Below are 27,868 nucleotides of genomic sequence, written 5' to 3'. Positions count from 1 at the left end.
AGCTGGCTCAGCAACCCAGAGAAGATGAGTGGCATGCAAATGGAGGGGAAAGGTGCATAGATGGAACAAGAACATAATTGCACTGAGTCTGACACTTTTTTTCTTCCTTTCTTTTCTTTTCAAGACAAGTTTAAATGTCACCTTGCTGGCTGAGAAACTAACACGGTCTGAGGAGCTACATTCCATTCCAAATTCTATAAAATGCTATTCAAAACCAAAAATCATAGGACATTTTATTTTTAGCCAAGAAAAGATAAGAAAATGTTTAAGTCAGAAAACATAGGAATTTAAATGCATAGTCTTTGTCTGTGGAGAGAAAAGAAATATTTCACTGCACGTAGTAGGGTTTATGAAAATGACAGACTGACAGCTCTGACAAGTGAAGCCTTTTATGCACTGGTACAATATGGGAAGAAGCTACGTTGCTTTTCCCATAATGTTCTGCTACCGCCCGTGATGATGAAGGTAGCTGTCTTCCAGATCGGTTCACAACCTGGGGATTGTTGGTAGGTGTGGGGAAGGGACTGCTTGTAAATTACCTCTACTTCTTTGAGCTCAGCAGGCAGGAAAAGGGGTTGGGAGACAGAATTCAGCAACTTCTTTCTGTTTGTTATGGTTTGAGAAACGCACAACAATATCATCATTTAGACAATTATTCTATCACCCAATGACCCCTCCCCACCCAGGAAAGGGAATTGGAGAAAAATAAAGAAATCTGAAGGTTGAAATATAAACAGATGTAATAGAGTAAGACTAAATAATTAACATTAATAATACTAAAGAACCTATATATTGATCTTGATGACAATATAAAATATACAACGATTATAGTCAGCCAGTTCTATCAGCAGGAAGCTGTGCACTCCCAGCAACGGACAGCAAACATCGGACACTGTGAGCGCTACGGCTTCGGGAGGAAGGGAAGGGCTCAGGGGTCCGGCACCGGGGCAAGAAGTTCTCCAGATTGCTGCCATTAAGGGAAAGCAAGCACTACACAGCAAACTTTCTAAATTTATATTGAATGTGACGTTAATAGTATGAAATAATCCTGTTGCCCAGCTTGCATCAAGTACCCAGATCTCGCTCCTCCTCATCCCAGCACCTGGCTAAACTCGAAAACATTGAGACCTTGAAACCCACCTAGCACAGCTGGCTATAAAGTAAATATTTTCACAGATTCAGGCACTAGAGTCTTCTAGAAGTGCAGTTTTCCCAAGGATTAGAAGAGAAATTAGTCCTGTATTGCTCAAACACTGTTGTAACACTTGAGAGCCATTCTTACTCTGTGCTGAATTAAGATTAAGCCAAGTGTAAACCCAACCCAAAACAAACTGTCTCAAACTGTGGTTTCTCCTGAAACCAGAACAAAATCTGTACTTTTGTGTCAAAATCTTTCAGCAACCCAAGCTGGAACTCTGTAAATAATATGCTTTCCAATCAGCAGTTCAAAATAACCACTTGACCAAAAGCTGACACTCCTGCAGAAGAATTACTCAGCCCAGCACAGGGAATATTTGCCCACCAAACCAGAACACCACCATGGCCACCTCCCTTCTTGTTCTTTTCCATTTCTTCCTTGCTACAGAGCTCCTCCGTGTATGATGCTCAGACCCTCCCTTCCACTCTGTGACCCAGTGCTGCTCTCGTTACTAGAGGGAAAAGAGTTTAGCACAGGAACTTTGCATCTTTCTGAGGTAAACTGTAATTTTAACTCCTAATAGAAGATCACCATCTCCTTTTTCTCCTTGATTTGTCCTCTTAGATCTTCATTAGCAGATATTTAAGTGATACTTTTGTTTTAAACATCCATTGCATCCCATTAGTCTGGCTTCCCCAGCAACCAACTGGTGTTCTTCACTGTTAAGAGATTAATTTTTTTTTATGTATTTTTGTAACTCTGCACTGTCTGTGCGGAATTGACTACAGCTACAAGATCTTTAATACTTCCCACTCACAATTTCACTTCCTCTCCCTCCACAAACTGGCCTTCTCATGTTCCTTAGGCGCATGGTAGGACAGGAGTGTGCCTGCTACAGGCAACTGGAGACAAGCCATGCTCTATTATGGGACATACTGGGAACAGGGCAGGTAATCCTCTCCCCAGCTTCCATAGGAGCTTGTCCCAGTCATGCAATTGTTTCCATTTCCAGATGTTGAGGTGAAACAACTCAAGCAAGCCTGGGGTCACTAAAAAAACCCATAAGTGTTAATAAATAATTTTTTGCCTGATCCAGAAAAATCATCATTGAATCAGAAGTGATTTTAAAAGCCACTGTTTCAATATTTCTGTTTAGTACTTATACGTAACTATAATGTTTGAGTTTTCAGAAGTGATATTTTTTTCTGTGGTTTCTGGTTTAGATAAGAAAGATGAAGGAAAAGAAAAGGAAGTAGGGATGTAGCCAAGTTTACACACTTAATCTTTGACAGAGGCAAGAATTCAACAGAACTCCTCAGCCAAAATTTCAATCCCTTATTCCCAAGGCCATCAACCCATTCTTCCCCAAGGCTACACCTTCATTCGGGTAAAAGTTAGGCTTTCAATAACAGTACAGTGATATTTTTTGTGTTGCTTTTTTCCCCCCAGAGTCCCACCAAGATTTTTTACTTGTAGCTGAAAAAGGAATGCCTGAAAATACTCAGATGCTTGTCTGAATATTTATTATTACAAATAATTCTAATAACTGTCTATATTCTCTACTGGAGGGGGAAAAAGATCTAAAAATCAACAGCAAATCTAAAATATTTTTGTTGCTCCAGGAGCCACATACACTCTCCAAAAGCACCTTTTAACTAGAAAATATTTAAGAGGATACTTCCGATACTCTTGTAAAAAGTATAATTTTTTGGTATATCAGTGCACCGCATATCTCTGAATTTGCTTCTATGGAAAAAACAAGCACACCATCTTAAATGCAGTGGGTTACCTAAGGAGAAATAGTTCTTTTCCAGGTCAAGTGTGGGAGGGTAATCAGATGGCCAGTGTCAGAGTTTCCTGTTCTCCTGTTTCTCCTCCTGTTCACCCCACTTTTTATAGACATGGAACTACTCCATAAGAAAGCTGTGTGTGCTAAACATAACAACTGGAGAGAAACAGTTTAGCTTACTTAGTTATAAAAATGAAACCTTGTAAACAGCAACTTTCTATAGAAAATAAACTATTATCAGAAATATGAATGCTAAGAGGTCCTTTCTACAGGGTAGAGGTTTTATATATCTAGCTAAGTTCAGTCACAGGTAATACATTCATAACTCACATATGTATATGTATGTGCTTACACACAGCTATAAATACATATATATACACACACATACACAAAAAAAACATTTATTCAGTAACAGAAACTGAACAGTTTTGTTCATGATTTCTTTGCAAATACTCTGCTCTGTCAGAATATGGTTGTTGGTTGGCATTATATTAATGTCCCACTAAATTTTATTACCTATTCGATATAGCTTTGGCTCTAAAATTCACTTTGTGAATATTCATTCTCTGTGCTATCAGACTGGCAATTGACACCAGGGAATATTGTCCTCATCATTCAACTAATTAACTCCTTCATTCACAGAACTCATGAGTTCCATACAGAGTTCTATTAAATGCAGCTGAGGAAAACACTTCTACCATCAATACTTCTGTAGTCTTCACAGATACTGATAATAATCCATATTATTATATGAATTGCATGGTTTATCTTGTTCAGACAAACTCAGTGTATTAAGAAACCACAAATCTTAAGTACATAAGCATGTCCATGTAAAAGCTAATAAATAGGGTGATGAATGTCACTGAAAGCAAGCATTAGTACAGCATTAATAGAAATGGATGTTTCTAAACACTGTATAAAACAACTTGCTCAACTATAAGGAGAGGAAAAAAGCTTTACAGATACAGTAGTAGACAACTGATAAATAAATTTGGGGGGACTGCTGCACTGCAATTTAACATAAAATATTTAAATTTCTTACTCCTATTATTCTTCAAAATGGTGTATTACATAGTCAATGAAAAGTAATTTAAAGTACAGATGAATGAATTCCATTACCTCCTAAAGAATCTAATTAAGAACCTCATTCCCCAAACACAACAATCCACTGAATTACATCCTAAAGGTCATATGCCTCATGGGACCATAAATACAGATTCAGGTCAACTGAAACATTCTGTTCATTCATGTTGATTAGCTATAATGGTTTCATTTAAAAACAAACCTAAATAGCATAGATAGGCTAGTTTACCATATTGAATTTTAGCTGATGGACTTTTGATTAGCATGGACCAGAAGTGCACATTCAGAGCATTATTAAATAACAATCCAAACGAGCCTCGTAGAAAAGCTATGCACATTGTTTAGTCGGAACAAACTATGAAAGATTATACAGAGATGTTATGAGATCCTCTCAAAATTATTACGCTCACATCAAAAAGATATGTAATTTCAGTAAGAGGATTATTTTCTTTCCTGTTTTAGCTGCAAAAATGGCTGAACAGTACAGGGAAATTGTACTACTTTCTATCAGAAAAACAGCATTTGACTTTCCACACAAATACAGAAGATCACCTAGATATTGAATAATTCTTATTATAAAGAACAGGACATGCTTTCTGGAAATTCTTAAAACCTGTAGACTTTCACTGAAGTAAAGCCACACACACCTATTCTGAGACTACCAGCAGAACCTGATCTACTTCCATTCACCAAGAAAACACACTCAGCTTTTGATGAAGCTGTGACTTCCTCCTCTCACCCCTATTAATCATCCATCAACTGGCAAAGAGATGCCAGCCAACTCATTTGGAGCACAGCTGCTTTTCCTAAGAAACATGTTCCAGTCACCCAGGAAAGAAAACAGGCAGAGTGAGCTTGGGTCCTGCCCTGGGCACTCCTGCGCAGCAACCTGACAGCTCTTCTGCCACGCCATCAGGTTGATTCAAGTGGGAGGACAGACTTTTACATTATACATGCCCTAATGCTTATCTCAATTATTTATGAACCCTGTGAACAATTTCTTATGCTTCGTGTCTGCATAGAGAAAAGAAACAATAATAATAATAAACAGTACACTACAACACTACAGCAGCCTACGCACATACAGATCTTAATACAATTCCGTAAACATAAAAAGAAAAGGAAATCTTCTACTGCCCCTCCTTTGCAAAAAATAAACTTTAGAAAAAAAAACAATCACACCCCTCTGGGGCATGTTTGCAGTGACAGATTAATGAATTACCTATCTCCTAGAGAGGAAATAAACATGCAAAATTAATTAAATGTTCCAGTGTTTAGAACAATTGGCAAGAGGAAAGCAGCAACCAGAGGAGAAAAAGAAATTAACCTTACTTTTAAGATCTCATTGAAAGAGCTTGGAAATGATACATTAAAAATAACTGTGTTTTTCATAGCATTTATCTACTTAAAACATAAGAGCTGCCACAACAGAGCAGAATCATCCAGACACTTCTGATGGGCAAATTTCAGTGCTTCACAGAAGTCCACTGCTATTTTAAGGCAAAGCTCTTACTAAGCTCTTCACCTAAAAAATACCCCTAAAAATATAAGCTCCACCACATATTTTTTTTCTTCCATTTGCTGAGCGTTATCCCAGGTAAGTCAGGTTAACCCAACTGTACTAAACCCTTTTGTACCTTCTTACCTTACACTTGCTTCAGCAAGTGCTTGAGTGTTTTGCTGTAGAAAGGCTAGACCCACACATACACTTAAACATGCACCAAAGCACCAGGTAGAATCCTGGTCTTTGTTTTCTTTCTCCTTCAGCACTCTAGCTGCAGTTCTCTCGCACTTTACGCTTCCAAGCACAGTGGATTCTCTGATAGTAACGATCCCACTAAATAGAAGCCCTCATGCTAAACAGGAAAAACTAACAAACAGACTCAATTCCCTACAATTCACGTAATGGAGAAGAAGAAAAAGATATATATATATATATAAGCATTTCCATCCTTAACTATGCATTTGGAGAATAGCTTACAAACACTTTCTCCCTTGTGCCTTGTCTCCTACTATTCTTTATTAGACAATCCTCCTATAGAAAAAACCCATGTTCAACCTAACCCACAAAGATGATTCTGTTTGGCATTTGGATCTCTAAAGGCAAAAAATTCTTTCCTATTACTCCTTTGCTATTCACACAGTTTTTATATGCATACCTTGCTGCAATCATTACCCTATAAAAGAGTATAAACTAATAAGGGGATGCTTGTATTTTCATTTATGCAGATTTTGTAATAAAAAAAAATAAATCACAGCTTATCCACAGTGCTCATTTCACTTGTAAAAGATGGTAAGAGCTATGTAAGTCAATTATGTTTTATTTTTCAAATGGTAATTATTTTTTTTTCAGAACTCCTTTGCATCAACCACTCAATGCAAACGTACTCTCACACGTGCATCCTTCTCATCATCTCTCACATCCTTCTCATCTCAACTGAACATCCAGCTGAAAAATGCAAGTCTTTACCTTCCTTTTAAAAGAGCCTCAATTAAAAATACAACACTTATGTTTACTTATGCACCCTGTATAAATATTTGAAATGGATCACACTACACTTCTACTCTCTTTACAAAAAAGACCATATGTGCCTGATAATTTTTGGCTGCCCCAAATTCCCCTGCTGCAGAAAACCTGAAATTTATCTTAAGACAGGCTGTATCCATCACCAGGTCTCATCAGGATCTGCCCTGCTGTTCAGCACTAACTGGAAGTGAAGCTCTTTATGTTGTTCAAAAAAAAAAAAAAAAAAGAAAGAAAAAAAAAGAACATTAGAATCTCAAAGCAATCACATTCCAAATCAAATTTCCCTAATACCTCATGGGTTCCTATTTTAATTTGCCAGACGCATTAATTGGCAGCCACAGTGCAGCAGCATGTTTAATCTATTTTTACAGATTTTAAGATACAGAACATCTTTGACTTACAAATTAGTTTGGGGCTCACAAGCCTCTCTCTCCCTGCCTTATCCTGACAGCTGATATCAAATGAGCCATTTAAATGAACTATCAAAACTTGGAGGTCATTTCCAAGGGACATCCCTCAACTTGGAAGCAATACCCATTCTCCCAGACCCACAGCTTACTTATTTTTCTGTGTAAGCAATAAGGCTTATCTTAACCTTTTTTCTAGAGGCTTGCTTAGATACTGCATCAGTGAGACAAGTTACTTGTATTACTTTCTGTTCCTTAGCAGAGTACAGCAAATATGATCCAGGAATAAAGCACACTGAATTGGAAATCTTTCCTTGTTTGCAAAATAATAATGAGGAACTTGCAGCTTTCTGAAAAAAAAAAAGAATCACAGAACGATTAAGGTTGGAAGAGACCTCTGGAGGTCATCTGGTCCAAGCCCCTCCTCCAGCAGGGGCCACCTAGGACAATGTCCAGGGAGCTGTTGAATATCTCCAAGGATGAAGACTCCACAACCTCTCTGGGCAACCTGTGCCAGTGCTCAGTCATCTGTACAGTAAAAACATTTTTCCTGATCTTCAGAGAGAACTCCTGTGTTTCGGTTAGTGCCCATTGCCTCTTTTCCTGTCACTGGGCACCCCTGAAAAGAACTTGGCTCAGTCTTCTTTAGACCCTTCCTTGAGTACCTATAGACACTGACGAAATCACACCTGAGCCTTCTCTTCCCCACGCTAAACAGACCCAGCCCTCTCAGCCTTTCCTCATGGAAGGAATGCTCCTCAGTAGCCTTCATCACCCTTCAATGGACTCTCCCCAATAGTTCCGTATCTCTCTCGCAGCAGAGAGCCCAGAACTGCACACAGCACTCCAGCTGGTGCCTCACCAGTGCTTACTAGAAATTAAGGATCACCTCACTTGACACGCTGGCAACGCTCCTAATGCAGCCCAGGATACCATTAGCCTTCTTTGCCACAAGTGTACGTTGCTGGCTCATAGTCAACTGGGTGTCCACCAGGACCCACAGGCTCTTTTCTAAAAATTGAAATTTGCTTTTAAAATTATTCAGTCAGTTTTCCCAAATAACTCTTGTTTTATTCAACATTTTATATGCCATCTATTGCACGTGCTCAGTCTTTAGAACAGAAAAGTGTTGGTGCATTGGGTTTTTTTAGCATATACCATTGACTTTCTTCTATGATATAATAGGAATCTTTCTTGGAATCAAGTTTCTGCTCTGAATACCTGGATTTATAGCTCTGAAATTTGTGATTTTCCAACATATGTTTCAAATTTGTTTCTTTGATAGTCCTAATGTGTCTGAAAAGATGTCCATCATAAGAGTGGCAAAGCAAGAACACAAAAGGGATGTCGACACAAAGCAAAATATGTCTTTTTTCACTGAATAGTAAAAAGCATTTCTGGAGACAAACAACACTGCCTGAGTTGACATATTATATTAACATGCATTTTGGGTTTTTGGTTGAGAATTTAGGGGGTTTTGTTTGTTTGTTTTAATTGTGGACACACCAAGGTTTATATAATATGGCATGTTTCCATAAACAGGATGAATTAGAAGATACCAACTTACAATGGTACAACAGTACAAGTACTTTTAAGTGCCAATTCACCACATTTTAAAAAAAGACTTAAGGCTCTTGAATAATTTAGCTACTATCTGGAAAGTTAGTACAGTGGAGTTGCTGACAATCAATATATTGCCAAGGAGCAGGGGAGTTTGGCTCAATCTTCAATGCAGCTGCAGCCAGTGTCGCACCGCTCCTCTGGGGGAATAGTTTCCTGTTTCAATAAGCTCTATCTGGAGGTATGGCTGAGAGATCATCTCTATTGGACATACAGCTTATGGCTGAGTTTGTTCATAGTATGTTTTTGATCAAAACCAAAGGATGGAAAGCTCTCATCTCAACTGTTTCCAGGGATGGTGCCTGGCACTTAACTTCAAGACCTGCCTGTTGCTATGGATTTGTCTGGTGACCTGGACTCTTAACTGAACCTGGTCACCATCACCAGACATGCCCTGTTCACCTTAGTTGGGTACTGTGGAAGTGTGCCTTTGCTGGTGAGGCCACTGCCCTATGCCTGCCATGCTGTCACCTGAGCTCACGCTTCCCATCTGTCACTGGATTTTACTACCCCATCTCCTGGCTGAATGACACACAGGGTAACAGCAAGAGACTATGGAACTTTGAAAGCAGATAAAAGCCAGATACTCACACAGTGAAGGAATCGGGGGGAGCTGAGACTCTCCTCAGGTCGGCAGACTGCACTTTATGGATACTATAAGGCAGCAGGAAATGAGTGGCCAGGAGAAAGGCAGCACACAATGTGGACAGACAAGGAAAAAGGCAGAGGGGATGAGAGAGAGAGAGTGTGGAAGAGAAGAAAGAGAAAGACATACAACATTTAAACAGAAACAAAAGGAATGTGTCACATAAAAGTTGAATGAAGAGACATGCAGAGCTCCAAGTTCACACTAGGAAGCCAAGAGCAACAGAAGACATGCAAATGGAGAAAAATCACTGCTACATGGCACACAGGAGTTTTCTAAAAGACATAAGTGAGGAGGACCAATGACAAGCTAGGCACATGACTATACAAGGAAGGTGAGGAGCCCCAGGATTTGTTCCACAGACACTGAAAAGTTTCAAGGCAGCAGACTTTGGAAGCAGATCCAGAAATGCAAAGCCAAGATCTGAATGGATGGAATTGTCTCCAAAGGTTGGCCAACTTCAGTTAACATTTAAGAAAAAAAAAAAAATACCCTTACTGGAGATTTTGTATCCACAATGACAAATTGCTGCCTCCATTCTTCTTTCACGTACCTTAGGGAAACATGCATTTTATATATAGTGACCCCCAAGACTGACTCTCTTTTAGTGTTTATACTCAGATGGACCCTTTCTTTCTCTAAAGGGTACGGAATATGTTTTATCTATGAGTTCTTCCCTCTTCTTTCTCTTCCATCATGCAGGACATTCTTCCTCAACCCAAACTAAAAGCCAGTGAAAGCAAAATACCATCTTTTGAGGTTTTGAGTGATCATCAACTGAGATGTACTGAGCAGCATGCTAAACTGTAGTTTCTAATCATAAAGTGACTCCTGGAAAATTGAACCACAGCTTCTCTTCTTATTTCATAGACATTTTGTTTATATCTCACAAGAACCATATTCTTGGCTTGATCATAGAAAACTAAGCTATATGTTGTCTCTTTTACATGTTACCATGATCAATAGTGGAGAATAGGAATGAGAACTTAGCTAGCAAGTCTTTTAAGGGAAGGGGAATAAGAATGTAATTCACTGTTTTGCAGAAAAACTGAAGTCTGATGATGTGGCTGTAGCAAAAATTTGCTTTTGCTGATACAAAGAGAAGAGACACATGAGAAGAAAAGAAACCCACCTTTTTTTCCCCCCCACAGTTCCACTATCTATCTGCCTTGTTTCAATCCATACCCAAGGGTGAACAGCATCACCCTATCCTGTATATTCCTTGCACCTACGAAGTTGTTTCTGGCTTGAAACGCTTTATTGGATTGTTACTTATCTCCATTCTAGAGCAATACATTGTAGGATGAGGAAGAGATTATGCCTGCCTTTTACATTTGAACAAATGAGAAACAAATAAGAAGCACTGTAACTGTATTCACCAAGTAACTTTCCTCCACTATGCTTCAACTCAAAATTTTAAAGTTATCAGAAGAGTACAAACCATAAAGATGTCATTGTCACCTACTCAAGAGAACTCATATGTGTATGTCACATCAAGCCAGCTCAATTTTTCAAAAGCAAGTATTTAAAAAATTAATGCTTGATGAATAGTGAGGAGAAAGATCACTAGTTGCAGCAACTAGTCCATAAATAGTTCAGCACAATTCATATACTGAGAAATTTGTTTGTAGGCAATTCAGCAGTGAAAGATGAAATAACCGAATAAAATATTAATTGCCAGTAATTTGCCCAGCTGTGACAAAATGCAGCACATTATATTTACTTGTTCTCTAGCAGCTTGGATGAAGTTTTTCATGCTGCTGCTATCAACAGGGAAGGGAGGCTCCTTCAGTTTAAGTAGCCCCGCAGAAACACTGGATTTTTATTCCTTCATTTGATTCCGTGGCCGACCTTTTGGGTTTTTTTTTTTTTGTTTTGTTGGTTTGGTTTTTTTTCTAAGACTATAAAAGACTAGGACCTTCTACACTGTCAAAAGCGCTGCTGAATTTTTCCCCACACTTTGAAAAAAGGTAAATTATTCAGTAACAAATAAAACAAGGACTCTCAACATATAGGAATTTCAGAGTTGAAGGTCTGTATAGAACCAGAAGGGGCAGTTTCTGGTACAATTAGAAGGTGCTGGAAGAACAAGAGTGAGAAAATGGAGGGAAAAAACAGGTCAAACAAGGTCAGATCCCCTTTTCTCATATACCAGCGTCCTCTCAGAGCGTCTACAGGTTTTGAAGGAGAACAGTTGCAATCACAAAGATGGGCAACTCTTACAGTCAGTAAAGAATCATATTTCTAAAGCGCTTCTGCTCCCAAGTGAGAAGCATGAAATCTCTGTTCTTCTCACTCAGCTATTACATATGAGCTCTTCAATTTTAAAATACTATTATTCCCTCACTCAAGCGCATCCATAAGGCAAATGACAAACTCACTATCCTCTCTAAACCCCCTCTCCTTAAAACATCCAAAGCAAAGGAGAACAGAGTAAGAAAACAGAAACACAGTGTAAGACTTGTTAAAATTGAGTCTTTTTCTACTTATGACACTGGACTAGCTAAAACTCTAAAGAGCATTCCTATTGCTCTCCTTATCTAGCAATATCATCAAAAACGACAATAATAGCAACTCTGTGTTACTGTGATGACACATAATTTTTTTAATCACTTTCCTGGCAAGCAGCTGAAGAACAGCTGTCTAACAATTAGTGGGATAGCTCCAGAACCACTTACTTATCTCACACATCTAACATTCAGATGACAGTCACATAAGAGAACAATCTATTGTGTTTGATGGAATATAAGGCTTTCTGTGATATTTCAATAGTATAGGGAGATATACTCCAGATATCAAGTTAAGAAATGTAGATAAACATATTTAATTGAAAGTTTTCTCTCTTGTGAAATACTGCAAATCAGCATCATACTGATTGAACTTCTTACAATACTAAATGCTTTCTAGAGCTTAACCTTTAATGTACCATTTACTTTTTATCATTCCAGGAGATTCAGTTCCTCTCTCTCATTCCCCTTCAATAATTGAGAGCAAAGTACATACACGTACAGAGATACAAGTACACATGTAGATATAAATATATACACACACCATTTCTGATACGAGGCTGAGACTAGAGTCCCTGACAGATCATTTTGATTTTCCCAAGACACAGGTCTGTAAATATCTCAGCCAAATCAAAGGATGGTCAGCAATGTAGTCTACCATAGCACATTGAAATCAAGCTAAACCACAAACAAGATCCTCTTGACAACTGGCATATATTATGAAACTGTATTTCTATACCACAGTTTAAATTCAGATCTCAAAATCCAAGCCTAATCATGCTAATTATCAGATCAAAATACCAGGAATTTCCATTTTACATTTGCATTATCCTCCCTCAGTGTAGAAAAAGATGCCCCAGGACTGCTCGCTGCTCAATTCTAGCTTTCACAAACAATCAAGTTGTGGTTGGATGAAATCAGGCATCGCTGCCTACAGGCAAGAGTCTGCTATTCTTCACTGCTCAAGAGAGATGAGTATACCTTATGTATTTTCCAGGCAAATAGGAATTGCACATTACAGATATGGGCTTCTACTGAAGCTTAAAGCATTAGTTTCAGTAAGAGAACACAGAGTGCTAAATTGAACAGGAAGATGTTGAAAGTAACCAGAGAGGCTTTGATTACACGAACGGATTGACAACAGCGGATGACAAGAAGCTCTAAACAGCTGGACTCAAAGTTTGAAGTGAAGCAATATCTTCCACTAGATGATACAGGTGAAAGACACAGACAACCTTTAAGATATCTGAAGAGAAAAGGTGTGCCTGAAACCTTGTCTGTTTTTTCCAGTTATGTGAGTTTAGACTAATGAAAGATATTACATCTCTTCATAAACCTTCCCTTACCATTACAGCTGCAACAGCAAAATCCCCCACCCACCTCCCCAGAAAAATGAAATCCTCAGTGCATGGACATTGGATGTTTGAATGAAATGTGGATCCTTGATAACTTTAGGCTTTTAGGTCGGTATCTTTGTAGAAGGGACAGGCTGGTTTGCTTCACTTTAAGAATACTTGATGTAAAACAGCAAAGGCACTTACTATGTCACTCATTTTAGCAGCAATGAAGGCCTCCTATATGAGAAGTACAATAATCAGTTCTACAAAATAATCTAAATTATTTTATTGGACGGGCATTTTCACAGGTCAAAATTCCATACTTTTTGTTTTGTTTTAAAATATTGATGCAGTGCTTACAATAAAAGTTTTATTATTAAAAGGAAGGTTAGTCTTGTCTTTCCTTCTTTGCATGTTCCTGGTTTCCAGTTATCTTAGGGTTTTTTCTATTTGTCTTTAGACTACTAATTTCTCATTTGGGTTTTTATACTGGAGCAGGATTCCCTACAAAGTGCAAACAGCCCTTTCTGGGCCTCCAGTTCCTTCTCCATAAACAGTCACGGGCAGCATGCTCCCACAACAGAGGCTACGAGATGTCCTAAGTAATTCTTGATTATGGCCATTTGTTACAGGATCTCCAATGGAGCTTAAAAAGCAGATCGATAAAGTTGAGAAAAGGAATCAAAAGAACTTCAAAGGCAAAAGGCATACATATGCAGAACTGTCAGAAGCCAAGAGGCACACTGCTGAGCCTGCGCAAACCTCTCTAAATAACTGAAAAATACCACACCTCTCTAAAAAGCAAGACAGAGGGCAACCCATAAGATAAAAAGAGTAAAAGAAAATCAGGTAAGTATTTACAATATGGTGGAAAGGGAGTTCAGAAGGTGTGAATTTTTATTTTTTTTTTTGTAAATGTGCTGCAAGTCCAGTACATGCAAAATCTGTGACTGAATATGCTGCCCCAAGCGGGCCTCCTGGCATTAGGACGTGCACATATCCAACTCACTCATTCAGTAATGGCATGGATGTTCTCCTCTTGCTCTTCTGCACCATGTTGGCTTGGTTCCTTAAGGAGATTCGAATGAGTGAGGGGGCCAATCGACATGGTTCGCCATCCACTTGCATGGGAATAGACTTGTATGTTAAAAGTGTCACCTCACGGCACTGATGCAACCTCTCTCCATGACCACCCACCTGGAGAGCAGCCTGGAAAAAAGCAGAAACCAAAACCAAACCCAAACAAACACAAGCAAAAAAACAAACCCAAAACAAACAGGAAAGACAAAGAACAGACACCATAGAACAGATAGTTAAGGCAGTTAAATCCAAAATGCAGTTTTGCTGACAGCATCCATTACACAGCCTTCCATGTGTAAGGCATTCTAACAAGTCACAATAAATGTATTTTCACTCCAAAATTGCAAAGCAGAACTTAAAATTTCACAAGGAAAAGGGGTGGGCAACAAGCAGATGCCTAACCTTATGCATTGCACATCTCATCACCTCGGTATGTGTCAAGCATATTACCCACACATACAAATATGTATACACACATGTGCATGATGCACAAATGAATACCTGTACTTATTCTTAAAGTTTTCAATTTGTTTTGGCTGGTTTGTTTTTACACTAACAGTAATGATACTAATTATTTGATCTTTAAAGCAACAACCCTAATTGGGTACGTCTGCAAGAAAAAAAATGATTTCCCCTTCCTGAACACAATAGGGTTCTTAACGTGAATTAGATAAATCTAAAATCCTTATTGTGAAAGCTTACCCAGCAACTGAACCTTGAGACAACTAGACAGGCTGAAAAGGACAAGCAGAAGGACCTTGTTTAAAAACAATTAAATATCACATTTTAAAATTCTGTTCAAAGAAATGAAACACGGAGGGCAATAAGCAGATCCTTCAAGTTCTAAGCAGACATGTTTGGGCATAAATGTTTTTTTTTTTTTTTAATTTGCAGTGTGCCTATTAACTCTCATCTGTCAGATGCAGAAAAAGATCCTGTATTAATGCACTAACAGAAAGCAGCCTAAATAGAAGTCAAGACCTTAAATCCCGCTCTGTGTGTTTAATATTATGGATCAAATGATTAAATGGTTGACAATACTCGTAACAACACTCCTTATAAAGCACTTCTCTTCCTTGGTCTCTCAGACCTACTTGGGTATGACCAAGCACATGTGGGAGATGTATAGAGCAAGTTAGGATTACATCAACACAGTCTGGGGTTACAACGTTCCTCAGCATCACAGCCAATGTAGACTTGTAGACCCTCAGTTCTGAGCTAGGCTTCCTTTAAAGAGAAACAGCAGCTCAAAGGGCTCTACTACAAAAATTCAGTCCCAACTGAAGTTGTTGGTAGTTTTGAGATCACTCTAGCTACTGCAAGTGGCTGGAGACACATTAGCAGCAAACCCAAAAAAGATTCCAGCTGAAAACTGCCAGTTGGTACATGCTAAATAGACTTTTGACAGCATTTTCAGAAACATACCCTAAAATCTTCAGGGGTGAAGTAAAATATGTTCATTCCACAAGATCTTCTAGACTAACAAACTGAATTCTGCTTACTTGTAGATTATTTCCCTAATCCACTAGGATCCATCAAAAAAAAAATTAAAAACGAATCCTTAACCCAGATTTATAAATAAATGATTGCTGATCAAGGCAACCTTTTGCTTACTTTGAAGATTAGATTTGTCTGAATTTCTCTTTGCAGAAGCAAATGCCATTATCATGAGTATTCACTGAACGCGAGATGCGCTGAGGGCAGGTCACACAAAAAACAAACAAACAAACATATGAGTTTAGTGAAAACAGGCTTATCCATGTTAGCTTTAACCTAGTCCACACAAGACACAGCAGCAACAAAGGCCTAAGAGTATGGACTTAAGTGTGACCTAAACAAACTTGCCAGAAAGCCCTGATATCTGCCTTCTGTTGGCCACGCTAAATTCAAGCTGCAGTGTCTTCAGTAGCTTAACACTAGCACGGGGATAACTACCAACTCCCTGACTGCATTTAATCATCCTCTGAAGAGACTGTCACTGTGTTTAACTGCTGTGATAGTAGGACACTAGGGTATTTACAGTGAGACTGCTTTTATAGTCACTCAGCTTTAGATCACTTTAAGGACAGCCTTGACAGAAAGTGCACCGCCAAATTGTTGCCCCCAGCCCGAATAAGAAAAGAGATAACATTTGTGCCGGAAATATTACGAAATTTTCCACAGCTATCACTAAATTTTCACAACATGTTTAGTGGGCCTATGGTAACTGTATGGGCATTTAATTGTATATAATATTTCACATTTGTTTCCAGTAGCCAGTTTTACCAAAAAAATTTTGAACTTTTATGCCATAGATTGAAGTATACAAAAGCTAACAAAACCAGCAGTAATTATTTGACCATAGAACATTCCCACAGTAAAATCTTGCAAATTAACCGTATTTTGCAAATGGTACATTTTTTTAAATTCAATTGCACTTCTTTTATTAGAAAACAACAATTTGCCCCTCTCATTTAAAAACCTAATAGCAGAGCATGTTTTGGCCTTAGCGGACTGAATATGTGGAATCATGGTGGTTCTTCAGTAATGAGGACAACTTTGCACTCTCTAATGCCACCCACAGAATCCACCGAGTCTGGTAGCACCTGCAATATACTCACCAGTGAGGCCATGGTGAACCCAATGACTTCAATGTAGCCATCATCATGGCGCTGAGGCTCAAAGTCTCTGTGATCTCCAGGGTTTCCCCAGGGCATTGTGCCAGCACAATACCTACAGAAAGAGGTTTGGAAAGCAAGCTTTGAGAAAGCAGTTTGCCTTGATGGGTCCTGACTAGTAGCCTGACTATTAGCCTGTTCTGCTCTCCTCCAGAAGTAATCCAGATATCCATTCCAGGATTCAAATTCAGGGAACATTGAAAGTTATGCTGGCAAGGACTGGACAAAAGGGAAAATCTTGTTCTTGTTTCTAAGCTGGTACATCATCCGTAAACATATCCATCATAATTTTTAGCAGGTTCCTTTGCGTGGGGAAACACCAGGAAATAGGTAACAGAGCAGCAGCACTTTGTTCTCCCTACTTGCTTTGCTTTCTGCAGATGAGCTGTTGAGACAGAAGGCTGCTTGGGCCCTCTGCGAGGCAGGCATGAGGCTGCAGCAGCAACTCCAGCCTTGGAGCTCCATTTCCTCTCTACCTGCTCGCTCAGAAGTTCTAACAGCATAAGGAATGCAAATCTTTTCATAGCTTGAGAAGGCAGTAAGAAATAAGAAGCAGGAGCAGATGCATCTGTGGCATCTATCTTTCCTACCATTAAAGAATGGATGTAAAAGTGATCTAAGAGTGATAGAAGGGGGAACTTTGAAGAGGTGATGTCGAATAGAAGCTTGCAGTGAGGGCAGCGCAGGACTCAAAAGATCAAGCGCTTGGGACCGCATGTGGAGAAAAGTAGTAGGTTGTCTAAAGCAGTGGTCTCCAAAGTACGGTGCATGCACCACAGAGAGTGTGCAATAAAAATTTACAACTGCCAAAACAATTAGGGTGTGCGAAGAAAATATTGTTTGTACTTTTAATAAATAAGGAAAAAACCCACATTAAAATAGTGCTTGTTTCATTTTTATCCCATCCTTAATTTCTATTTTTGTGTATGTTTTACAATGTATGTAATATATTAGTACAGTAATACATGTATATAATTTATAAATAAGTATACATTTGTTGGGGTGGTGTTCATAATTTTTTTTACTGATAAGGCTGCACAATAAAAAAAAGTTTAGAGACTACTGCTCTAGAGAGCAGGAGATAGAAATATACCTGTATTCTTAAAAGTTGTCTATTTGGGACACCTTCTAAAATGTTAAAAAAAACAGCACCTCTTTCGGTGGTTTGGTGTTCCTTTACTGGAAAAATACTGATCCTTCCCGCGACACACTACTGCTTTCCTGCCCCTTTTTTCCTGCCCCACACTTTTCTACTATCTCTGTATCAGCTTTTTCAACTTTTTAAAGGATAGTTTAGCTGCACCCTGAACTCAGATCCCATTCCATATTGCTAATTAACAGTATTATAAGCACCTAGCTCTCAAGAAGGCAGCACAGCAGCAACACTCTTCCTGCACATCCACCCAATCTAGGACAACTTGTAGGTATCTTTTTTTTTTTCCCTTGTATAACTCCAAGCATCTGTCTTGAGCTTACCTGGGTATGTTTAAAAACACTATACACTGGAACTTCAGCTCCTGGATCTTTGGAGTCAGGTCTGTACCATCACACTACAAAGCCAAAGTGACAGAGCACAGAGAAATTGCTGAATGGAGCCACAGACAAGGGAAGTGTTGCTGCTTTGTAACAACTTTCCCAAGACTTTCCTTGGAATGTGTTGCAAATGTCATGCTCAAAACTGAAAAGTAACAGAGCCATTAAACTCTCACCTCGCTCACTCTCCATTCCCCCCCTCTTCCCACAGTACTATGACACAATTTCTTATACTTACCACAACTTTAACATGCTTGGATAAATCTCTTGAGCTTCTTTGCAGAAAGTCTGTAAAGGCTGCCTGCAACAGAAATAAGTGCAGGAATTGTCATCAGCACTTCATCTCTTCCCTCTTTTCTTATCCCACCACAGAGCTAATGCCATCCTTTTGGTCAACCTATTCTTCTTGCTCTCAGGAGCTATGGTTTGGTTTTGTTTTGGTGTTGCAGGGGTTTTTTTGTTTATTTAGGTTTGTCTTTTTTCAATCATGATGCTTCTCTTTTTGAGAGGTTAACCAAAGAAGATCCTTGGGCACACAAGGATTTAAATGCAAATTCTTGCTCACATATTTGTTTCCATGTTTAAGGCACATGGGTATGGTGGGTGTCATCATCTAGAGTGTCACGCATTATCAAATTAGTGTTTCTCTCTGAATAACCGCATTTTAGAATAAAGCACTGTCTACATACCTCCTGAATGCAGAAGTGGGTGATTTTATTTACATATTCACATATGAAAATTAATTACTCCAAATAGCTGATCTCTGCCCTCCACTCCCCATGACCCTACATCCAAGAGTATTCCTCAAAGCAACAAAGATACAGGCTAATACTTGGGGAATTTCACTAGGAAAGTCAATATCAATGTGCTGCCCAAACCCTGAAAGAAGCAGAGCAGTGTGTTGAGAAGCTGATGAGCCAGAAGCAGGGGGAGCAAGACATGACCAGTATTATGTCCAAAGGAGTAGCATTTCTCTCGCCCACTAAGCACTGTAAAACAAGAGTGCTTCAGGCACTTTCCAACAGAGACATGTCAGAAACAGTACATGTGCACTTTAAATTGCGACAGGCACAATGAACTGGCATGAACTCCTAATGTGAGAAAGTGAGGAGAAAGGTACTTAAGAAAATATTAAAACAACTAAGTTAGCATCATTCTGTAAGACGAATCACAACTCACCCCTGCATAAAACATTTTATTTCTAAATCGGCTGTTGAATTTCTCTGGATTTGCTTCTGTGAAAGGATAAAAAGGAAAAATATGAACACCCTAATAAAACAAGTAGACTCCATTGTGCTTTTTGCACACATCACTCAGTGAAAATATTAACATAAATATAGTTTTCCTGTGTGAGCCCCCCATCTGTTCCATTATCTGTTATCAGATTTCAAACATTGATATTGAATTCTTTCCCTTTCCTGTAGAGTGAAAATAGATGGAAACATGAGTAAAGAAGTAACAAGAATACAATCAGTCAATTTAGCACCTCTCAGACTTCGTCTTGTGATCCCTTAGTACCATTTGGGAGACTTATTTCTACCAATGCAGAACAGACCCTAAGAATTATTAAAAATCCATGAAATATTAACCCATGCTTTGAAGCAGGAGTAAAGCACTAGTAAATTATGAGATGAAACAGACACTTACATTCTTACAATTGTTACAAAGAGGTACTGAGAAATAGACATCTCTACCCAAATATTCCTGTAGCAAAAAAATAAGTGGTTGTTCTAAAACCTGTTTAGAGAGCTGTTTCATTTTTATTAGACCATAAGTGATCGAGAATTTTAAAAGTCCAGCAGTAATGCACATCTAATGGTTAATCATCCTCACTGTAAAAATAAATGTGGGGTGTTTTTTTTTTTACTATCTTGAACTTTTCAGACTTCAACTGCCAACTGCTAAATCTTATTATACTTCTCTGTCAGATTAAAGAGCCCCCAACTATCAGATATCTTCTCCTTGAGTAAATACTTATAGGCAGTGATTAAATCGCCTCTTAACCTTCTTTCCGATAAGCTAAATGGAGCTCCTTTAATCTGCTGGTATAAGGCATGCTTCCCAGAATACAGGTCATTCTCGTGCCTCCTTGGGAACTGCTTTCCTAGCCTGTGGCATCCAGAGATTTTAGAAGCAGCACTTCTGACGCTGTATTCAGTGGTAGTACCAATCACCTATCCTTGCTTAGAAATTCTCTAGTGAAAACATCGAAGTATCAAGATAGTCCTTCTGGCTAAAGCATCACACTAGTGTGAACACTTCCAAATTGCTTCTTCTCAAATAACCACTTGAAACAATGTCTTTTGTTCTCTTTGTAGTCACTACGTCTCACAATATAAGGCTCCATTTTGTAAGAATGGGCTACTTTGTGTGTCTTGTTTGGTTGTTCGCCCAGCTACTGTGTCATCCATTTGTTGTGTTGTGGGTAAGGCCAGAACGCAGTCAGCACCACCTCTTCATCAAAAGATTAATTTAACTGCATAAGTAAATCTCATCTCACTCACTGAGCTGACAGCTCTTTACAGAAAGTCTCAACACCCCATGCTAAGAAGCAGGAGGCTCCTGAAGGCTCAGTGCCTGTGCTGCAAATTTTCTCTGATGTGGCTACCTCTGATGGCTCTGGGCAGCAGCCACAGAGCACCGGCTCTTACATGGATCTTATGACAAATATTGACCAGAACCAAAGCCCCAGTTTAGAACAGAAAAAGAGCCTTTCTGAGGTCAAGGACTCTGCAAGTCCTTCAACATACTGAACTGCTCCTACTTCTGACATAGCAGATAAGCATGGGTAGGGAGGAAGGGCTCTCTGCAATGTGGAATAGAGCCTAAAGTTCATTTGAGTGCAACTTCAATTGTAGAAGTCAATCACTGACTGCATATCCAAAGCTCACTTCATCTTCACCATTCTCAAGCCATCAAGGGAGTATGAAATGAAACGTGTTAGACTCTGTGTATGTGTATTGAGGGGGGTGTGCGTCCTGCAAATGAACAGTCCTGTAGAGCTGAGGGATCAAACAGCATGTCAACAGAGATAAAGCACATTGCATCTCCCCTGCTCCACCAAAGTGTAACAAGGGAGGAAACTGAAAAGAGCTATCCAGAACACTTCCTGAAGAAGCAGAGCTAAATACATTAGGCTTGGAGCCAGCCCTCAAGGCTCAATCTGATTAGTTACAAGAAAAGTGTAGAGGTTGCCATGGAAAAAGGCCACATTCATGGACAGGTTCCTCTGAGACATTGCAATCACTGCTTACTCTGAATATATCAGTTGACCAATCTCTATTGCATAAAATGCCCTGATAGGCTGAGCATTCAAATCAATCTAATTTATTTCAGTTTGACGGAGGTGCTGGAGGGGGGAGAGTGAGAGACCGTAGTGTGTGTTTGTTTTATTACTATATGTGATTACAATAGCTCCACATAAGCAACTGCATACAACCACTTATCTTAATGGACCAAGTGCAACAGCCATGAAAGTGCTTTAAGTTTTGCTATGAGTTTCTCTGGATTGTCATCATCTGTAAATGAAATGCAAATCTGTTTTGCACTGCCTAATTCCACATGAAACACAATAAAACCCCCACACCAGCAACACCTCCAAGGCTGCAAGCTTTTCTCTACTAAAACTCATAGGACTCATTTGTATATTTTAGCATTTGAGAGGGTAAGGAAGACACCAGCAGCAATGACTTGTAAGAGCAGAAACTTGTGCTATGAAAAGCTCTCCTGGCCACACGTACCCGCTCACAGACACACAGCTTGCTCTGCCAAGTATTTTTTCACCCATGTAAATTTTTAAAACACTGGCATCTCTAGAATAACATCCATTCTTTATAGGGCTCCATTACTTCATTATTAAGTAATGCCTCCATTAAGTGAGAAAGTAGCCATGCATTTCATCTATATGGTATATTCACAGTCACATTAGCAATGCATAGTGATATGCGTTCATAAAAAAAATGCATACAGCTGTCATCATTTCATTCCTGTGCCCTTTTGTGGCCCCTCATTATTATTCCTAAAGCTTGAAGCAGTCTTAAACATTGTTAAATATGCATTAGCTCATTCCATCATGTATCCTGATCTTTATTTAGCATGGCATTAGAGTGCTATCTTTTCATCTTGAAATGACACTCTTATAGTATGAAAGTGAAGATAGAGGAGGTTGTCGTTCAGAAAAAAACCCACACCTGCATATGAAGCTGAAATGACCAAAAAGCTAAACACAGACAATTGAAAGAGGTTTGTTTATGTAAGTATGCTTGGCTAAACCATATAAATAGAGCAGTTCACATCAGTCCAAAGCGCACCTGTTAAGCCACATTTGGATCTGTATAGGGTGGTGTAACTGCCATCAGCAAGGGGACAAATAAGATGCTACAACAGCTCACATTCCTGACAGTTTTTCGGACTTCATTAAAACGTTTCACTTGCATAGAGACACCCTGGATCTCTACCAAGTCCAATGATATGCTATACTCATCCATAGGTAACAGCTGTTCAGTTTGAGAGCAGAATTATCCTCCTTCTACCCTGCTACTTCCACAGCCTCTCAGCTTTTCTCTTCCCACCACCTCCACGCTGGAGGGAAAACTGGCACTTGACTTGCATTTGTTTTTCTTTCTGCTCTTATTCTGACACTTCTGCATCAGTATACACTTCCTTTATATCTGTACTTGGTATCCCCATTAGAAGATAAAAAAAAAGAAAAAAACAAACAAAAACAACACTTTGAAAAGCTCCCCCTTTAGCCCTTTTTCTCAAATGAATGCCATTTTCTCTTGTACTTTTTGAATTTTTAAATCATTAAGTCCCTTGGAAATTCATGATACGGTAACTTCCTTCCTAGTTGCGTCTGTATCTTGGGTTTTTATGTTCCAGCTTTCCTTCTGAATTATAAAAACGGAATGCTAAATTCAACTCCATTTGTAATTCATAAAATAACTGCCCATTCCCAAGGCTAAGGAAATAAAAAGTTCATATTACCTCTAGATTCATGGAACTCCAGTGTAACATGTGCATCAAATCCAAGGCTAAAGTAATTATTGAAGACACTGAGTGGAAGCTGTAATTGGATAATAAAAAGACATGTAAAAATAACATGAATGAAACATTCCGTGACACACTAGGAATTAACTACTTTAAATCTGCCATCTCTTGAAAACTCAAGAAGAAGAAAGTGGAACACATTAGGGAAATACATGCAGAAGGTTAGTAATGGCTTGTGGAAGATGATCAGATACAAAAGCCTCAAGAACACAAACATATCTATGTACTTTATGATCATATACATATCTTTGTAAACACATCAAAGGGTTCCTTATGTTGTCATTGAGATTTCCCATAATGCTGCTCCACTTTGTCAATACAAAGGTTTTCCTAATTGCTGTCACTTGAAGCTCAACATGGCAAATGAAACTCAAGCTGTGTCCTTCCTGCTTCAAGTAAAACCAGGAGCAATGCAAGTCCCAGACGAGAAGCCCTAATTCTATTGAGGATGCATGAGGCAGGGAAGCACACATCTGGCCTCTTCACCACTACACATGCCCAGCATGTGGTAAGAAAACAGTAGCATCTGATAAATAAGATAGAAATTATAACTGAGAAGAGGAAAATGGTTCACAATTTTTTTTTTAATTATAACACTTCCAACTTCTCCACTCCAAATGATACATTACTATAAGCGTGATCACCTCACGAAGATTTCCTCATTCTTCAACTATCAAGATCATATGGAGACCCACACACAAAGAAGTTAAACACAAAAATACACTACTCCTTGGTGTAAAATAGGAAGCAGTTGGTATTTATTAGCAAAATCCAAAAGAATAGAATTCTACATCCTTTTTTTAGCCTTATATCTTTAATTTAGGAATGGATGGTGGTCACAAGGTTAATTCTCCTGCCACCCCAGGTTAACTAGAGAAAAAAAAACACGCAACAATGACCTTTCAGATAAGATGCCAGGTATTTTGCCAGGACTTCATTCTTGAGATAAATTGTCAGTGTCTGAGACTTAAAACAAATAAATGGCTGGGATGTATTACATTTCACACACCTCTGGAAGCACTGACACATGAAAAAGCAAAAGGAAGAGATGCAACTGGACAATTAGAAAGTTTTAGAGCCTCCCCACTCACGCATCTTATGGTGCAACCCAAAGATGCTCTTAAGCATCCTATAGTCTCCCTGGGAAAAAGAAGGCTCTAACCTTACGTGCCCCATCCTCCAGCTCATCCTGTGGCAAATCAGGGTTGCGCTCAACCTGGAGATTCCAGCGGTCCAGCTGTACAATGGTCCCATCTTCTACATGGCACAGGATCTTGGACACTGGCTCGTCTGTATAACCCTGACAGCAGAGAGAGTGTCATCAGAGTATCAGCCATGGGTAGTGAAAGCAAAGCAAGTCACTCACCAATTACCTGGCAGACTTCCCTCCTTTCATAGAGGCCAGATCAAATGTTCCTAAGAACACCTCAAAAGATTGCTAAATTTTCATATACCAAGCATTTTAACAAGCCGTTGCTGAGGCATACAAGTCTTGAGTAGGCAAAGTAAGACCACAAGGAGAGGAACTCAAAATGTGTTTGCCTTGCCTGGAGTAACTCCAGTGGTGTAGTTAAGGATAAACACCGAGAAATAAAGTTTAAACTATACTTAAATTAGAAGCCTGCATACCCTCATCATTACTTGGCCCGAAATACTGGACAGATACATCTATGTACACTTTTATTACAACAACTACAGCATTAGTAACTCAAGATCCCAGACTGGAAATTGAACTGAACTATTGTGCCTCACTGAAGCAGACCTTGGACACAGCCCTGCCTGCTTTTTTTAGCCAAAATTAAGTTGCACCCAACTACACAGCTAAATCAGACCAGCAAGTTGAGAGCCTGCGCATAAAGGTACCCCAGCCAGTGCTTACCCCACCCCAGTTGAGGGTGCGGGCAAGGTCATTCCCAGTGCCAAGCGGAAGGACAGCCACAGGAGGTGGGGGGCTGAGTTGCAGCTCATCGAGGATGGAGAGGATCCAGCCCACCTACAAAACAGGAAGTGCAGAGGATTGTTAGGAAGATTAAAAAGGATGTGAAAAAGGAAAGAGACATATTTTGATCATATCCCCTTTACAGAGAAGATCGAGTAAAACAAAAGGGAGAAGGAAAAATGATGATGTCTGAAATTTAACTCTGCAACTGCCTCATCTGAGGTTTCACCTTTCAGAGAACAGGTACAGCAGTGTTTGTGAAGCTCCCTTGCATCAGAAGCAGTGGGATGTAAACACTGTACACAGAGTGACTAAGGAAAGGGAGTACATAAGCTGCTGTTTTTTAAGCAGGAAATGAAAACACATAAAATTACAGTTGGCCAAGGTTGCCTAACTGTTGGTCAAAAAAATACTGTATGTAAAAATGAGTGAAGAATAATATGGATGATTCAGGACATTTTTTTTAAGAGTGCCCTTATGCTGTCATGAAAGAAAATATGAGAGACACGTTAAAACAGCACAGTATCTCAGAACATGTCCTGGAACTGGAACAGAGGGTCCAGATCAAGTCAAGCATGGACTTGCCCACAGGTCTCCCATTCCTCAAACAAGTGCCCTTCTTGCTGAGCATCTCTCATTTCAATCATTGCAAAGCATAAACCATATATATTCTAGTCATACATACACACGTATATAAATAGAGACTAAAAGACTAGAATAACAAACTGTAATGCTCAGGGTTGAAGACTTTGGGTTGGAACAATGAATCTGACTCTTCTGTATCATAAGTTACTGGTTATTTTAGAAGAGCTGTTTCTCTCTCCAGTCCCTGTTCCAGACTACATAAAACTTTTACTGCAAAATATTTTGTTTACATCAAATGGTAATTTCCAAGGCAGTAAAAAAAGAGTTGCTGAAACTTTTTATGACTGAAATTCTTTCTTCAAGAAAATAGGGCTATTTCTTAAACTATTTCTCATCTTTACAAAAAAAATAATTATAATGTGAAAGAACCTGTGCTGCATTTATAATTAAAGAATTAAGAAAAAAATAAACATAAGATAAATTTTGATCCCTTTTTTTTCCTGACACCAGCGTTCAAAGATGCAGTCTCTACCAGAAATGTGAACTTTTAAATATGACATAAAACTGAAATCGGGACCATGTCTGAACAGGATTTTTTTCCCCCCCAACTATAGGAGGAGGAAAAATCCCTAACTCCCCATTGCTATGATTTCAAATATATTCTTACCCCAAACTGGGATGAAACTGGAGCTTCACGAAAGGTACCTAGCACAACATGGGTTATGTTATGGGTACCACCGTTGGAATTTGAAGGACTGGAGAGGGGGTAGCCTGATAGATATAGCAACCGCCACCCTATTTGATATTCTAGGGTATGTCTTTCTCAAAGTATCTTGAAGAAATTTAATTAAGTATAAACAGCATTTATCAGACAGTTATTTATCATAACCAACTGTACAATAATTAAAGCATTCACCTGGGATGTGAATCCACATTAGGGCTCATTGTCTGACAACAGTCATCTGAACCATTTACAACTCTCATGAACTTGGATGTCACCAAAGATACTTAGGTCTATCATAGTCATCATGGTAGGACTAAGTACAGTCATTAAGAAATTTTCAGAGATATATAATCCTCTACTTTTCAAAAATCTATCCTTCAATATTGATAACAGGAGGCAGAATAAAGAGTCCCAATGTAACTTCACCAAGTCCAGGAGTTCTTAGAGTCTTTTGTCATTAGCCCTTTGTCATTGCCAATGACTTAATCCATACATCTGTGCCTCGGTCTCTCACTGGTGCCGGTAGCATTACAATCCCCACCACTTTTGTAAATGCTTTTAACAGAAACTTCAAATTACTAATTTATAAGTACAACATTGCTATTTAACTTGAGGTCATTTCTAAACCTTGCACATTAGTTTTACAATCAAGGATGACAAAGACTATCATTTCCCTGTAAACAGAAAGCTCCTGACTGCTTTGAAAGCAAAGCTTTCCACTTATGCCCTGGAAAGGAACAGCAAGCAGCAATGATGGAAAAGTTACAATAAGTTCTGTTTCACCTCAATAATGAAAGGTAACATCTGGTCTCATTGAATATTCACTAAGTCCATTTGAGCCAGATTTTTCATTTCTAGATGTAATGGCTTTGGGAATAACTAGATATTAATTTGCTTCAAACTGAGCAGCAAAGTTAATAGCAGAGTGCTGCTCATACTAATGAGAAGGTGCTGCCACCTGTCGCTTCTACTGCTCAGCAAAGGGAAAACAAAGGATGGTCAGACTCAAATGTAGCTGCATTTATTTCTATTTTAATACTTTCAGGATGAATAACCCCCCCTCCCCCCAATAAAATATTGGCTTCCTCAGATGGAAGCTGCAAAATATTTCAGAAACAGATTGAAACTCTTTTTTGCAGCTATGTCTCCTGCTAAAGCAATGCCTTGCAGGTTTCTTCAGAAACATTCACAATTCAGTAGTATCTTATTGCCCCAGGTACCAGCAAAACAGTAGTCAAATCACGTAT

The 27,868-nt window shown here is 38.9% G+C and overlaps 1 protein-coding gene across 9 annotated transcripts in view; it reads right to left on the bottom strand.

The window, feature by feature from the left end:
• The window catches only part of DGKI (diacylglycerol kinase iota), a 217,073-nt gene that overhangs the window by 74,187 nt on the left and 115,018 nt on the right, over positions 1 to 27,868 (bottom strand). For all 9 annotated transcript variants that reach the window (XR_012586453.1, XM_074582700.1, XM_074582709.1 and 6 more), the window contains 8 exons: positions 25,253 to 25,366; positions 24,536 to 24,673; positions 23,311 to 23,389; positions 19,504 to 19,559; positions 18,563 to 18,625; positions 18,268 to 18,341; positions 16,735 to 16,846; positions 14,064 to 14,263 (listed from right to left, as the gene is read on the bottom strand). Coding sequence is in view for 8 of the 9 variants with exons in the window: in XM_074582700.1 (XP_074438801.1) it covers positions 14,064 to 14,263; positions 16,735 to 16,846; positions 18,268 to 18,341; positions 18,563 to 18,625; positions 19,504 to 19,559; positions 23,311 to 23,389; positions 24,536 to 24,673; positions 25,253 to 25,366 (836 nt within the window). In the remaining variant the exon portion in view is untranslated. The remainder of the gene's footprint in view (positions 1 to 14,063; positions 14,264 to 16,734; positions 16,847 to 18,267; positions 18,342 to 18,562; positions 18,626 to 19,503; positions 19,560 to 23,310; positions 23,390 to 24,535; positions 24,674 to 25,252; positions 25,367 to 27,868) is intronic.

The sequence above is a fragment of the Larus michahellis genome, chromosome 1, assembly GCF_964199755.1.
Source record: "Larus michahellis chromosome 1, bLarMic1.1, whole genome shotgun sequence".
Lineage (NCBI taxonomy): Eukaryota > Metazoa > Chordata > Aves > Charadriiformes > Laridae > Larus > Larus michahellis.
This window is presented reverse-complemented; position numbering and strand designations above follow the sequence as displayed.